General features: G+C 42.5%; 3 protein-coding genes across 6 annotated transcripts in view; all 3 read right to left on the bottom strand.

Moving 5' to 3' along the window:
- The window catches only part of LOC101585743 (immunoglobulin lambda-1 light chain), a 734743-nt gene that overhangs the window by 407095 nt on the left and 311866 nt on the right, over window positions 1-15782 (bottom strand). The window lies entirely within an intron of this gene.
- The window catches only part of LOC101592830 (immunoglobulin lambda-1 light chain-like), a 475660-nt gene that overhangs the window by 397366 nt on the left and 62512 nt on the right, over window positions 1-15782 (bottom strand). The window lies entirely within an intron of this gene.
- LOC101562337 (exocyst complex component 5) lies at window positions 12131-14289 on the bottom strand. Its single transcript, XM_012515821.1, has 2 exons — window positions 14263-14289; window positions 12131-14185 (listed from the first exon to the last, which is right to left on the bottom strand). The coding sequence occupies exons 1-2, from the start codon at window positions 14287-14289 to the stop codon at window positions 12131-12133; spliced, it is 2082 nt and encodes a 693-aa protein (XP_012371275.1).

Here is a 15782-nt window from a genome sequence, read left to right on the forward strand (position 1 = left end):
AATTCCACATAAGACATTCCAAACAAGCATTCTTAGTAACCCTACCATAGTCTAAGCTGTAAGGAACAATTTCTCTTCCTGCCTACTGGTAAGAGAACGATTCTTCAGAGGTTAAAAGCTTCTCTCAAATTCCCTAAACAAGCAGTGGGTAGATCAGATTCCTTCCAGATTTGCTTTGGAGCCTGGACATAGGATCCCATCCTGATCCTTCTCTTGCCTCATATCCTCCTGTTTCCCCCATCTGGGGCATCTGTGGTACTTCTGGTCAAAAATACCCCTTTTTCATGTTCAGGTGCATCATCTTCCCTCAGTCTTGTGGCCATGGGTAAGGACATCACCCCTGTTCACCTCCTGGCAAAGGAGACTGTATTCCTGGTGAGAATAATGACATTCAGGTGTCTGGGTGTGCTGCTCGTGTCAGGCAGTCTCCTGAAAAATAATAATCAATCCTTATTTATTGTTTAGTATGTAGGACATGTGTGTAGTACGTAATGTTTACATACTCATAGGAAGCTGGTACCTGAACGTAACACAGACTGGTTCTCAAGATTCCATTTCTAAGACTCAAGGTTGTTGATTTTGTACAATTGACACTAAGGGATCAGAAGCTTTCTAATGCTTTTTAAAAAATGTATTTGGTACAGGATCTCACTACAGAGCTTGGACTCACAGTGATCCTCCTGTTTTCAGCCTCCCCAGTGCTGGGATTACACGCCAACATGCCCAGTCTTGATTGCATGCTCAGCTCGCCATAGGGGTGGGGCTGGCATGGCTTAGTCCACTGAGCTATCTCACCTGCCTGTTTTCTAATGTTAATAAAAAGAAAGTATGGCTGGGGAGTTAGCTCATCAGCACAAGTGCCTGTCTGGCAAGTGCAAGGTCTGGAGTTTGATCCCCACTACTGCAAAAAAGAAAAAAAAGTTTTAAATATCCAATGTATTAATTATTGCAACTGTCCTATAAACCTGTTTTGAAACTGTGTCCTTGCTATTTGTTTCTCAGTAAAATTAATTTAAAAGGGGGGGTATATAAATGAAGGACCATTTTGTATCTGTATATACAAAATAAGATAGATACACAGCTACTTTCTCTTAATTCAATGAGAAGAAAGATTTGTACTAATAGTGTTTGGACAGGCTATCCTGTCTGCATCTTGTACTATGAATAACTACCACAAAGACAACAATTACACAATTAATACGTATTAATTATTGTAACTGTCCTACTAACCTGTTTTGAAACTGTCTCATTGCTATTAGTTTCTCAATAAAATTAATTTTTTAACAAAGAAAGTATTGGTTGCCTAGACAATGTACTGCTCTTTTTCTTTTTTTCTTTTTTTTTCAGAACTGGGGACTGAACCCAGGCCATTGCCCTTACCAGGCAAATGCTTATTCTACTGAGCCATCTCCCTGACCCCTGCGCTGCTCCTAAGAATGGGTAATCCTGCAATGTCAAGAGGCTGCCTTCTCTTCAAATGCCAGTGATTTGTGAGCAGAGATGACGTCTCACAATTCTGGCCATTGTGCACAGAGACAGAAGCACCCTATACTCCTAGGAAGTTGGGATAAAGAAATAGCTGAGGCAGGAGGATTGCTGCAAAGTCAAGAAACAGAAATATAGCAACAGCAAAGCTTTTCTGAAGACAGGGATACTTGAAAGGCCATCATGAAAAATGCACACAGACTTTTCTTCCTCTCACTGTTCAATATAGACAAATGCCTTTTAAGGTCTCAGAGTCTTCTTTAAAATTCTGATTCTGTTAATTGTCTTGGGAAAGAGAAGAACCATGGCCACATATGTATTCCTTCATTTCTTGGTGCTGCTCAACATCTCTGGTTTGGGTGAAGGAGGGAGCGGCTCTTCCAGCCTAGTGAGCCCTTCTGGGTCATGAGGCTTCCTTTGGCACTGAGTAGGTGCAGCATATACTGCAGACCCAGTGAACCCCGTGGAAAGTATCCCCCTTACACATGGACATGAAGAGTTACAGGAGGCTACTTGATGTAGTCCAGGCAGAGAGGTGCCATCGAGGTAAAATATAGAACAAAAGCATTGCATACAGGCAATGAAAATTACCTGCATTCACGTGCATGGCATATTGATATCACAATGTGGGAGAAAAATGGATGAATACACACTATGACACTTAATTCTACCCTCTTTTAGCTTTTAATTGTGGCCAATTCTACTTTCTTATTGCTATTATGCTATTTTTGTGGTACTCAGATGGAATCTGATCCTAGAGCATGCTAGGCAAGTTCTCTACCATTGAGTTGCAACACCAGCCTCTGGACATTTTTAAATTTCATTTGTGGTCCCCATCCTATTTCTGGTAGATTCTGCAGAGCCAGAGAAATGTATTACCTTGCATTGTCATAACTGAGTCCCCTGCTTTTGCTAAAGGACAGAACTTCTGAGCCTTGTGGAGGTGATTGTCTGAGCCCCACAAGCTCCACCAGAGCCCATGTGATGGTGAATAAGTGCAGGGAAACTGAGGTAGAAGACTCCTTTTGACCTACAGACCCAGTCTTTTTGAGCTGCCTCTGGGCAGCCCCAGCATCTCCTGGTTATAGCTCTGCTGGCCCCTGCTGGTGAGGGGGACTCATAACAGGGACCTTTCGCTTTCATGTGACTCACAAACTGCTGTCACCTGAGAGACTGCACAGTGTCCCCTCCCTCAGTGTACTTCATGTGTGCTCACCCTGACAGGCCCAATGTAGCACAGCGCAGAGAGTTTTTTAATGTGCAGGAAAGTGGCACAAGAACAGCCCCTGTAACTGAACCTGAACTTCAAAGCTTTCTCTGTTCTTGTGTTTTGGTAGTAAAACAAAGCCTACAGGAAATAACTGGGGATCTCTGTAAAGTGTCTAGAAGCTTAGAGAGCATTGTGACACCAAGCACAGTGCTTATATACTTGTCCTTATATGTCAAAATGAAAAACAAAGGTGATCCTCTCAAATTATAGCCACTGCAATATCATTGGCTCATTGGATGTTTCTGGGCCTGAAACTCAGCGGTGTGTTCAGCTCAACATCATTACAGTCATCATTATTATCATCGTTATTAATTCTATTGCTGTTGTGGTTCTCATCACACCCATGTGTGGTCCAGGGTAGAGGACTTCTGGGTCAACTGAATGTGTCCTTTTGCTGAAAGCAAGAGTTGTCTTCCATTCTAACTTGGGGAAGCCCAGCGCTACCACACAGGAAACACTCTTTGCTGAGCCCTTTCTTGAATCTTCCTAGGCTGAAGACCGGGCATCCAAGGCCTGTGCCCTGAAGGGACATACAGGCTGAGTGTTCTGATCAGATTTGCCATCTCTGAGACCCATCCCTGACAGTTTGGAGCAGGACAGGTGTAATTTGGCTCATGGTCCCAGGGGATTCAGACCATGGCTGGGAGGACCCACAGCAGAAACATCACAGCAGAAATGTGGGCAGTGGGGAAGATGGAACAGCACCTGTACTGTTGTGCAGTGAGAAAGGAGGCAGGAGTGTGGAGTTTCGGTCAAGGTATGGGTACTCCTGGGGATGCTAACTCAGCCCCAGGCTAAGTAGGATTCTTCCCAGGACTCCATGATCCTTGGCTGGTGATATTGGCCTATTGCACAAATCAGCCTTAGCTCAGGGTATACACTGCAGCATCTTTGTGGTAACTAGGACATGACTCAGCCCCACAGACAGTGAGGGTAGAGGGGTAGCTCTGCAGGTCCACTGCCGAGGATATGTCACTTCTCCTGCCTCTTCACCCACAATGTCCCATTGTCTGATGAAAACTAAGTTAAAGTATTCCACATAAATTTCTATGTCCTCAGGAGTGTCTGGGAGTCATTCCACTAAACAAGTCACTGAAGCCCCTGCAGGGGAAAGGGATGCCTGTATTACCAATGGGCCCAGAGCAGAGGACAAGAGGCTCTGATAGATACTCTTCATAGTCACTGGGATACAGTACAGATATATTTTGGTTAACAACCTGTTTAATGACTGTTCAGAACTATGAACCATAGCTAAAACAACTCCTCCCCCTTTTTTTCTTTTCTTTTTTTGGTACACTTCTGCAGATCTTGTTTCTAGAGCTTCAGCATCTTTTACTCCTTCAGTACACTTTTTTTGTTCAGTGGAGATAGGCTTGTGTGATGACCAAACTCCATTCCAGTGGCTAGACCATTAAGTGAGTTCTTCACTAGATGAGGAGTCAGATATAGTATGTACATTTCATTGTGCACCGAAAGCAATGGCCAAAGGAAGATCTGACCTGATGCCTTCGCTTGTACGTGCGCAGCTTCTACGTGCAGTACTATAGTGTATAACAACACGAGACTACAGCAGCATACTGTACAGTACAACTGGCAAAAATTATAGTGTTTCAAAAAACACACTGAACCTTTCTAAACAAAATGTATAGAACCCTATGCAACAAATTTTAAAAAGAGATGAGCTGTAAGTCCCAGAAGCAGGTCATAAGTTCGACCAGTGTGGTCAAGCTTATAACATGGTGGTCAGTCTGAGGAATCATTAAATAAGCAGGCCATGAAATGAGGAGCCTCTACGTTGTAATTTTTTCTGATTTTACTTGTACTACAGTACAGGGCACAGTATAGTACAGTTAGATTTTTAATACATGAAAGGATTACAGGAAATGTTTATTGCCAAATGATTTCACATTTCAAGCTGTAATGTATCAATATTCAAACTTTTTCAATATACATCAAAAGTACATAAAATATTTCATAAACAGAATAAGGCACTTACATGGATGTTCTTACTTCTTTGGCATATATCTCATTAGTTTTAAATTATTTTAACTTTAATACTCTGTGGAATTTAATGGTTCATGTAGTCAATCTTGGAGAAGATACTCAGGATATCTCGTATGTCAGGCTCTGATTTTTGTTTTGTCTCGTAAAAATGCAAGGAAACGTCATACATAGTTGCTGCACTTAGATATTTATTGTGGGAATTCAGGGGGAAATCCAGTGTGTTCTGGTTATTGAGTGCCTTTAAAACTCCCCGATGTTCCGATTTGGCAACAGTTCTCCTTTGTTTTCCCTTTCTTGACACAAACTTTGAAAAGGACAATTCATGCACAGGCTATCCTGAGAAAACTGGGCAAAGGATAAAATGACCCGAGGAGATAGCGATGAGGAACTCAACACCCATACACGGAACTCCAAAGCAGGAGGCCCTTCCTGACACCCTAAGTTGGGATGGGATCTTGTGTTCATAGCCATAGATATTCATGAAAGTGAAATATTTTGAGAAAGGACACAAATCTTAGGAAGGCAGAGCTCATATCAGCAGCACTTTCCAGTGCGGGCACTTCTGGGAGGAGACAGAAATCTGAGCTTAGACGGGTGGGTCACTCACTGCTGATGAGGGGATGCAGGGAGATGTCAGGAAGCCTACCACTAGTGTGCCCTGTTTAGGGTCCCAGACTGCCGTGGGATTTGGAGCTTCAGGGAGTGAGATGAATCAGGCACTACCAGGAAGTATCTAGAACACTTGGACAACGCAGTGGTTCAGTCACTATTATATAGAAATCCTGCGTGATAGTGATTGATGGATGTCTCCATTCTTTTTTCCTTCTTCTGATCCCTTGAGGTAAGGTCTACAAAAAGGGCAGAATTAGTCCTATGTATGTGAGATATGCCAGACTTGCTCTTGCCTTTGTCTCCAGTCTTCCTGGTGGTGGAGGAAGTGTTCACTCAAGCAGCTGAGGACTTTGTGTCTCAGTTCCCCATCAGTATTGCTGTGCTATAACTACCACTGCTGTCTGCTGAGAAGCAGTAATAATCAGCCTCATCCTCGGCTTGGGCGCTGCTGATGGTCAGGGTGGCTGTCGTTCCTGAGCTGGAGCCAGAGAATCTCTCAGAAATCCCTGAGGGCCGCTCACTATCATCATACATTATTAGCACAGGAGTCTGCCCGGGCTTCTGCTGGAACCAATCTGCATATTTTTTTGGCAGTGCCTCTCCAGAGCAGGTGATGGTGGCTGTCTCTCCAGGGGCCACCGACACTGAAGGTGGTTGTGTCAGGACATAGGATGCCATGGCACCTACAAGAGAGAAGAGAGGGGGACTGTGGAGGAATGACCCATTCGTAGATCCCATCCACAGACTATGCCTGGGCTGAGCTCATAGGTTGGGGCCAGTGTGGCTCAGGTCCCAGTGGTGGTATAAGTTGGGGACCGGGCCTGGGCAGGTCACCTGTGCACAGAGAAAAGAGCGGGAGAAGGAGGTGAGTCCAAGCCATGGTGAAGAAATTCCAGAGCTCTGGGTCCTGAGGTCCACAGACTGGGCCACCCCAGGCCTCTCTTATTCCCTCTGGGTCCCTTGGGGCCAGTGTTCAGTGGTTATGCAAAGTGGCTCCTCCCCTGGGGCTCAGCACTGAAGACTCTCAGTTAGCTTTCTTCTCAGCTGTGGGGTCAGAACAGCAGACAGGAGTAGGGAGTGCGCTTCAATTTCCACCAAATTCTTTGGTCAGAAGAATCAGTCTTGCCCTCCAAGATCCCCAGTCCCAGTTATTTTCTATAGGCTGCTCCCAGGAGCCCTGTGTTAATAGTGGATGAAGCACAGTATGGCTGTGACCTTCCAAAGTTCTGGCCATGGGCTGATCTAAGACCTTCTAAGGAATGGGCCACGACACTTCACTCAGCTGAGGGTGGACTCTGGACACTTTTCCTAACTCTCCCTTGAAATCTCTGCTTCCCTCAATGCACTTTTGTCTCATATGTGTTGTTGTGAGCTTGCCCTGGGTCCTCAGGGTATTGGTTCAATCTTTTCACCTGTGACATTTTTCTTTGGGAACTGATGATGCCTCCCTGCAGTCTCTGGACTCTGGGAGGCTGAGACAGGAGGTTTGCAAGTCTGAGCCCAGGCAGAGCAAATTAGCCCTATCTCAAAACAGAAACAAAGCAAAACAAAACCATGCTTTCACAGACATGTTAAAATTTTCCAAACAGAATTTTCAATATCTATCCTTTCATTTCACAGGTTGTTTTTTTTTTTTCCAACTAGACATTCTCCTGTCTCAAGGAGACAAGCAGTTGGGTGGTATGGTGGTTAAGTGTAAGTAGGTCAAGTGATTGGATAGGTACCTACCTAGAGAATTAGTAAGCCACACTTTAGGGTATAACAAGTGGGTCATGGAGGTGTGCCCTTGGGTACTTGTGTGGACTCCTGCCCTGCCTCTCTGACACTGCTCCGTCCTTTGCTTCTGGGCATCATGACTCAGCATCTTTCCTTGCCATGCCCTCTGTCATCATTTTTCTGCACTGGAGCCAGCTGACTGTGGACAGATTCGCCTGAAAGTGCGGAGCCTCTCCTCTTTTTAAGTCATAGGTGCTGAGTATTGTGTCTCTCCTAATACAGTTGGAAAGTATATATTTAGCAGGTCCAAAGTGTTTCTTTCTTTTTTTTTCTCCTGCTTGTTGCAATATACTTGCTAATTATATCACAAATTAGATCTTGGTTGTTTTACCAACTCTTTGCTTTTATTGACTCAACATATTTCTAGTTTCTTTGTACATATGCTACTTGCCATCCCTCATTACCCAATATACTAGCAATTGACAAGCCATTTATTTATTCATTTTCTCCCATCAATGTTTCGTGTGGTCTTGAAGGAAGTGCTCACAGTCAGATCTGAGAGACCCTGGAGAGTCCATCTGTAGGCCCCACGCAGTCTGTAGAGTTTCTCAGAATCAGGGTCTTTTCGAAAGATGGAATTGTGGGTGGTGAATGATGGTGAGGACTCCAAGGATGCGTCTCCTTCCACTGACCAGGACAGTTCCATGGTCAGAGCTGTGACCTGTGTCAGGGAGTGCATATTGTTCTGGCTGTTCTTCTCCAAGAGGCTGGAGATGTGTCCTCCAGGCTGAGTCCCTGAGGGCTCCCTTCCAACCTAAGAATGCACTTATACAAACAAGTTGTAGCCAGATGGTGCATCTGCCTGGACCTGGGAGCAGAGGCTGGGAGGGGTAGGTGTCTCTGGAGTAGCGAGCCAACCCTGGGACCACCGGAGGGCAAGGAGGCAGTACCTTGAGAGTGGGCAGGAAGCCCAAGCAGCCATCCTGGATGAAAAACACAGGGCCAAGGAGCCCCATCCTATTCTCTCACACTCAGCCTGTCCTATAGCTCCTGGACCTTGGGGCGGTCCCTCCAGGGAATTCAGTCTGTCAGAAGCTTCCTGTGCTTATCGCTGAGATTAGGGCCCCATGGTACCTGGGCTCCTGTTAGTGTCCTGGTGTTACTGCGAAAATCTGTCTCCCAGAATATGGTAACTGAAGCCTGAGGCATAGGACATATGGTGTTTTGGTATTCTAATCCAAGGACTGACCCTTAATGCATGTCCACTCCTTTGGCAGAACCTGTGTAGCCAACTTCTCTCCTAGCTTTAGCTCTGCTGACCCCTGCTGGTAGAGGGGCCTAAGGTCAGGCTCTTTATTTAAGTCACCCTCAAGCTCTAGTCATTAAAAAGGATGGGACAGGGAGACAGGTTTCATCCTCCATCAGCTGCACCTTCCCAGTCCTTCTCAGGGCAGCACAGGGAGGTGTCAAGCTGGGGTGCAGTGAGTCAGGGAAGGTCCTGCTCCTATACCCATGCACTATGCTTTTTCAGGAAAAAATATTATACATTCTAGGGCCTCCTTTTTTTAAAAAAAAATCATTTTTGCAAAAACATAATGATAGGTCAGTGAAATCTGTTGACAATTTGTGTCAGTTAGGGTCACTAGAGAATCAAATAGACATATCATGTAATAGTAGGGCCAGGGATATAGCTGAGCATCACAGCACTGGCCTGGCAAGTGCAAGGTCATGAGTTCAATTCCTGCCCCCACCACTATATATAATATAGAGGGATTTGTAAGGTAGGCACAGAGTGGTCACCCAGAAGAATGCACAAGGGCTGTCAGCAAGCTGCAGAGTTCTGGTGCAAAGGCCTGAGATCTGGAGCTCACTGCAGAGTCCTGTGCAGTCAGTGATGCACATGACAGATTAGGTGTCTTCCCATCTACACTCTGGGCATGGCACTTAATAAGTTTCATACTTCATCAGGAGGTGGGAGAAATGGCATAGTAGGGCTCATGGGTTGTGGCTGGATTTTACATACATTTAATTGAACCCTACAAAGTTTGAATGGATCCAGGAAGGTAGACTAGATTTCAACACATCCAGTAAAGTTGAAGCCTGCTTTTCAGTAATTGCACCAGTCATGGTAACTTCTAAAACAGAATGGAATTTTGCAGGAGTACGATGTATACCATCGATCTGGAAACTGAGGGCTGAGAGACCATCTGCATTCATGCTGAATGGCCAGCAGTGCACACCTACACTTGCCCCTTCCCCTTCTGTGATACACCATGTCCATGGCCTTGGGCCATTGGCTGCTCAGCAAAACTTGCACAGCTCTCCTAAGCATGATAATTGAATTCTACAGTTACTACTTGACGTAGCAATACTCACTGAGTTGCACACATAAAATCAAACAAGGAAAAGTAAACCATAATAAAAGTCATGTTTATACTAGGAGAAATGTCCAGCATCTAGTAGTTTTTAGCCATCTAAGTAATCTGCCACAAAACAGACACTGTCTGTATCTCATACTTCTCAAGAAGAAAGAAGCAGAGACACTTTTATGATCATGTAGGTTTCTGGCAGCCATGATTTCACATTGGAGGTTGGTGGGAGGACACCTATGTCCCTAAGTGGCTCTGGGGCCCAGCGCAGACTGCAGAAGGCTGTCGTGGAAATGGACCCTTGATAGGAATATGGAAAGCAGCAGTCTGAAATAACAGGCCATGCAAATGTACATAATTATCATAATCAAAGTGAGTATATTTATTAAGAACAATTCCAAGTTACTGTCCTGAGATCTCAACTACGGAAGGCAGAGGGGATGGCTCTGCAGCCTTGGATCTAATGGATGAGCAGCCAGCATAGGTCTTGTTGAGTCTAACCCTCAGAAATAATGAGCGGAGTTTGAGGTCCCCTGCCCCAGTGCCAGTGTCAACTCCTGTTTCCTGACTTGAGCCCAATTTCTTATCTAGAGAGCACTGTGGCTGCGGATGTGTGTGTAAACTTTGACTGCTCATAGCCATGCCCTTCGCATTTGGGTGCTTTTACCCTGCAAATGTGGAGTGGAATGCTTGAAACCCGGCTCACAGTGTTGATGAACTTTAATTCATTTCCTACCTGAACCATTATGCAGGTGATAAATTCCAATCTGCCTCAATTTCTACCCTACATGCAACAATAAATAGCACATGCTGCATCTCAGGATGGTGTATGATAAATAATGCCTTTAAAAAAATTTTTTTTTTCTGATCTGGAGGTTTTAAGTGCTATCTCATGTTTTATTTGAGTTTTTTGTTTTTGCTTTTTTACAAATTGACACTGTACAAAGAATTCAAATGACCAGTAAAACTATTGCCTTTAAGTTGGTTTTAAGTAACAGAGGTATAATTTGAATTCACACAAGAGCTTTCTAAAATGACGACAGTACAAGGATATGACTTTTTCTTGTATCCAAAACCTATGCTGGCTCTCCCTTGGATAAGAAAAGAAGTCTGGAAAGCCTTCTAAAGCTGCCACAACATACAAAAATGCTTTGACAAAAGTTGGCATATTTCATTTGTTTTGCATACTTTGATAACACTGGGCTAAACAGAAAATGAAAAAAAAATCAGTCAGTGGTAATTTAAACAGTAGGTAGCTCTGGGCCAGGATGGTTTGGAAAAATTGATAACCACTTAGAATTGGATTCTGAGAAGAAAGGCAGTTTTCCCAAATTTGACTGTAAAGCCTTACATTTAAGAAAAATTGCCAAGAATGAAGTGAACATTAAAGTTTGTCTGGTTCCTAGAAGACTGTAAGCAACACAACAGAAGCTGGAACACTACATTTAATTTAGAATGTGTTCTTGCAGAGCAAATTTAAAAGGTTTGTAAAGTAATGACTATTTCAAAACTTTTTCATGTTTAAAATTTTTAAGTAATTTATTATGCCACCATATTAAGCCAATTCAATTAACCATAGCCAAGTAGGAAGAACTTTAGAAATGACTTGAAAAACGATAATGAAAACAACTACAGATCTGAAAAGTAACCAGCCTTTGTAAAACTTATGCCCAAACTTAGAATGTATAATGTCACTGATCAATTTTCAATTCTTCTTAAAGTAGATTACCGGTAGGTTTAGAGATCACATCTTATTCAAGTTTATTAGTAAGTTAAAAATCTTAAAGAACTGCATTGTTCCTAAACATTTATTTCTCATATGCACCACTTAGACTACCCCTCATTTCTTTACTCTCCCTTATAATATTAAAGTAATGAATAAATACGATCCTTTAGTTAAAGCCTTCTATGTTAAATGAAATATAAAATAAAGTAGTTTTATAAATTTACTAGAATTGGCTTAAAATTTACTTATCCAATAAAAAATAGTAAACTTTAAATTTACTGAGAAAGCAAATGTATTCTGATAATGTCTGCATAAACTATTTCATTATTTTAGTTTATAATATTTTCTTGGAATTGTATCCTGGAAAAAACTGTAATCAACAAAGCTACAGAAATTATACTTGTTCACCTCTGAGTCAACAAATTCTTTAGGAAAATCTACAATAATCTGATTAAGAATTACTAGTACTGAAAAGGTCATTAAAAACTGATGAATAATAACTTTTTTTGTAATTTACTTAGTATGAATGCAAAATGGGATAGATAATGAAAAATATTATCCTTGAAAAAGGATAATGTTTAACTTCCAGATGGAATTATGTTAAAGAACTAGAACGATACACTGGTAAAATTTCATTTGCCTTTTGACACCAACATTTTCCAAAATGAAAAACAGTGACATGTAGTTTTACAGAATTTGAAATGTATAAATTCAAGAAGGGAATTATAATTCAGCTTAGCGGAAAAAAAGTAAACACAGTTAGTAGTGTCCAAATTTCAAATAAAACCTCAAGGTAAGTATGGCTGCTGTTTTCTTCAGTCGTTTTTCCATAAAGTGTCGGCTGTGTCTAAGGGATCTGCTGTACTTCCTGTCAGCCAAGACCTGCTGAAACTCATTTCCTTTGTCACTTTAACCTCAGCTGAAGTGCCAAGCAAGGCGGGCAGATCTTTAGTCAGCACGGAGCTGTACAAAGGAGTGAAGTGTGTTCTTGTCCCAATTAGCAAGTTGTTCTCCTGAGCAGACCTGCTTTAAATTATCCGGGGCAACTACAAGAAGGTTGCAAAGTGCATGTAGAGTATAAAAAAGATGTAATACCACTGGAAGCTTGAAGTCTTTGGCACACTTCCTATATTCAGCCACATCACAAATTGCTAACATGCCACCCATACAACTGTAAGAATATTGTTGAAGATGCTCATAAATAAGTTGATGAAAATGTACTGCAAGTTCCATCAAAACTGTATCCACATTTTTTCCGTCCGTGGAATTTTTGATCTTCTCCACTTGCTTTCTTACATAAGCGCAGACTTTTACACAGGCATTAGTATACTGAATTAAAACATTGTTTTCATATTCTGGTTTAAAATCTGTTTTCTTTTGTTCTGAAGCCAAGATATGCTTCATCTGTCCAATCATACAATTTAATGTCCTATCAATGCCAGTATCCATTTGTTCAATTATTTCTTTCTTCTTCTGAAGGCATTCAGATAACTTAGGAGAAGAGCTTATTAGTGGCATAAGGTGATCATTAAACTGCTTGTCAAAAAGATGAAAAATAGTATTGGCCTGTTGCACAGCATCCAAAAAATAGAGATTTGCATTCCTAGAATCTGAGGAAAGAATTCTAGCAAGTCTTATTTCCAAAGCATACTCAATATGTTCAATACATAAAAATTCCACAAGAATGGTAAAAATTCTAAAGGCATTCCTTGGTGAATCAGAAGGATCAGAGAGCCTATGACATCTTTCACAAGCTTGTTTGGTTTCTTGTAAAAGATTAACCACCACTTCTTGGGATAGGAAAGTTTCCCCATGAGTGTCAATACTTGGCCCCAGTGGTAAGTTGGTAAGCTGTCTAATTCTTTCTTTCAAATCTTGAATACCTCCTGTGCCAATGGATCTCTTTTGATGATTTTTTAAATCATAATAGTGTTGCAGGATCATAGCACTTCTGCTTTTCAAATAACCAGTCTCCACCTCAATATAGTTCTCCAAAGAGGAAATGAAAATGGATTTGATAAGCTTAGACAAGAAAGTCTGTTTCTCAGTACCTAAATTAAACTCCATCAACTCGCTGGAAAGATTGGTGGTTCTTGTATATAAATCATAAAGATTTTTGAGATACTGTTCTGCATCTGATTTCCTACATTCTTCCAACTGATCCTTCACAAAACTCTGTAGTTTGATTTCAAATACATTTTGAATAAGTTTAGCCAGTACTGTTTCTGGATTACTCAAGATATCTCCAGCTTGCTTGTTCACACGTTGACAGAGTATTGCTGCAACTTCAAATATATCATTTCTCAAATAAGCCCCCTCCTGGCACTGCTCTATATAAACATCAACACAATGAGAATAACCATTAAAGTGAAGAAGTACTGCTGCTACTTCCCTCATTGTGGAGATTTCACCTCTTCTTTGAGCACTAGTACACTCCTGAATCAGCTGGCATTCTAAATCATGGTATTTACTTGCAATCTTGGAGTTTACTTCTGAAAATCTATCAAAAGGTAATTCCTGGGCAATTAGGTGCAACTTCTGAATGATGTCTGTTGCCTCCTTTATCTTTTCAGAATTTGTAAAAACATCAGATTTCAATACTCCATCTAGAAATTCATTAAAGTTTTTCATCAATTTCTGAGCTTCCACTGCCCGCTGTCTTGGTGTGTTTACTCCTTCCAACTGGTCTCCAAGGTGACAGACTTTGGTTGCTATGTAGTTAATGTGCTCATCTAGTTCTTGGAAATGTTGAAAGGCACCCTGATTGCTTTTCTGAAGCTCCTGTACCTTCTTGGCAAATTCCTTGGCTTCCTTCTGACATTGTTGCTCTAACTTCTCTACTTTCCTCTGAATCCTTTCATCCATTAACTGGAGTTCTTGAATATGATTTATAAATTCTTCTGATAATCTTTTAGGGTCAAAAGCTTCAGGTCCACCTCTAGAACCTCTTCCTGGGGTTCTCCATACAAGACGTTCAATATACTCATCTGCCACAAAAGGCTCCTTGAACGTCATCTCCTGACATCCGGCGTAGACTCTTCAGCTTTCCCTGGCAGACCCATGGGCCTCCTGTTTCGGACCTTGAAGAGCTCAGCCGTCATCACCATCCCGGTCAGCTGGGAGGCTCTCCTGGCCAATGACGCCTTTTCTAAAGACCTAAGGTACTTGTAGTTGAGGTCGGTTTTTACATCCCCTTAATTTACTGGTTTGCTCCCATTACTATTGGAGGGATTATGATGGCAGAAGTGGATTTATATAGATCCAGTTAGGAATTGATGTCATTGGGCATTTCTGCTCCTGCTGTGGAATGTGCTAGTACAGAACACTGTACCTGCCAGTGCCTGGAAAGAACCACTAGGAGAATCTCGCCTTCTTCTTCCTCTTTCTGGATTTCCCTGATATATTTTTGTCAACTCATTTTCATTTCATTAGACTGTGGAGTGGTGTCATGATCTGCTTCATTGAATAATTCCATCTAGACCAGGAGAGAGGTTCAGGCCATGGGAGATGCCCCAGAGCTCTGCCTCATGCACCCACAGCCTTGAAGGGCTCCTTGTCTTCTAGCATCACCCCAGGCAGGGTGGGGCTCAGGAGTTAGTGATCAAAGCTGAGTTGCTGCAACTCTTGATAGCCCCAGAGGGGTGAGAGGAACGCAGAGTAGAGGAAAAGAGGGACATTGTGGGTCATCCAGGTCTCTTTTCCAACATCAAAGTTCAGCTCAGATGGAGCCTGAGGCCTTCATCCTTCTGCAGCTTCACAGCTCCTGATTAGGGAGACAATGTCTGGGACTCACGTTCTGGGAGGTCCAATTGCACCCTCAGTCCACACTATGAGTTCATTGTGATTATAAAAAAAAGTAGGATGATCCACATTTCACCTGAGAACAATGAATAGATGCAGTACAAATGTCAGCTTTGTCCTCCTGAGAGCCTTCATTCTGAATTAGTCAGTTCCTGTGAAATTTATATGCTGTGATATGTGTGCAGTAAAAATAATGAGTCAAATATCAATGTACAAGTTGTGATGTATTTCACTTTTCATTTCACACATTCATTGCAAACTTCTGGTGTGTAATGAGGAGGAACCAGCCAATACTAACTGGATAACAAAGGACCTTTAACAGGTAGGAGACTGGGGCAGAAGTGGCCTCTAGCCATTAACTGGTATCCATTTTATAATAGTGTCAGCCATTTTCATAAGTTTCTCTTCCCCTGCTGAGTTAAGTTTATGGTCTTTCTCACCTTGCCCATTCCCCATAAATCACATGCTATGCCCCAGAGGTCACACCTTCCCCCCCATTACCTAGATACCTGTTGAGCCCCTAGAGCTCAGACTTCCTCATTCCTACACCCCCTATATATACCCAGCACCTCCCCTGAATAAACGAAACTTGATCAGAATCCTGTCTTGACTCCATTCTTTGTGTCTCCTGTCCCTTCTCGTCCCCACTCCCCGTCTAGGGTCCTCATTGACTAACCCGCGGGTTGGGACAAGTGGTGCCCAGCGTGGATCGAGAATGGGGGGATTTCGTGAGGGACACCGTTCAAGGAGTGGGCACAGAAGTTAGAGTAGAGGATCCGGTCAACGCAGGAACCTGCTG

This window comes from Octodon degus, unplaced genomic scaffold (assembly GCF_000260255.1).
Source record: "Octodon degus isolate 3935 unplaced genomic scaffold, OctDeg1.0 scaffold00079, whole genome shotgun sequence".
NCBI classification, from domain to species: Eukaryota; Metazoa; Chordata; class Mammalia; order Rodentia; family Octodontidae; genus Octodon; species Octodon degus.

Excerpts from the sequence above, each read along its gene's own strand:
- LOC101562337 (XM_012515821.1), bottom strand. The coding sequence starts at position 14,289 with ATGGTGATGACGGCTGAGCTCTTCAAG. Across the intron at positions 14,186-14,262 it reads TGACGGCTGAGCTCTTCAAG|GAGCCTTTTGTGGCAGATGA; the intron begins GTCCGAAACAGG and ends ATGACGTTCAAG.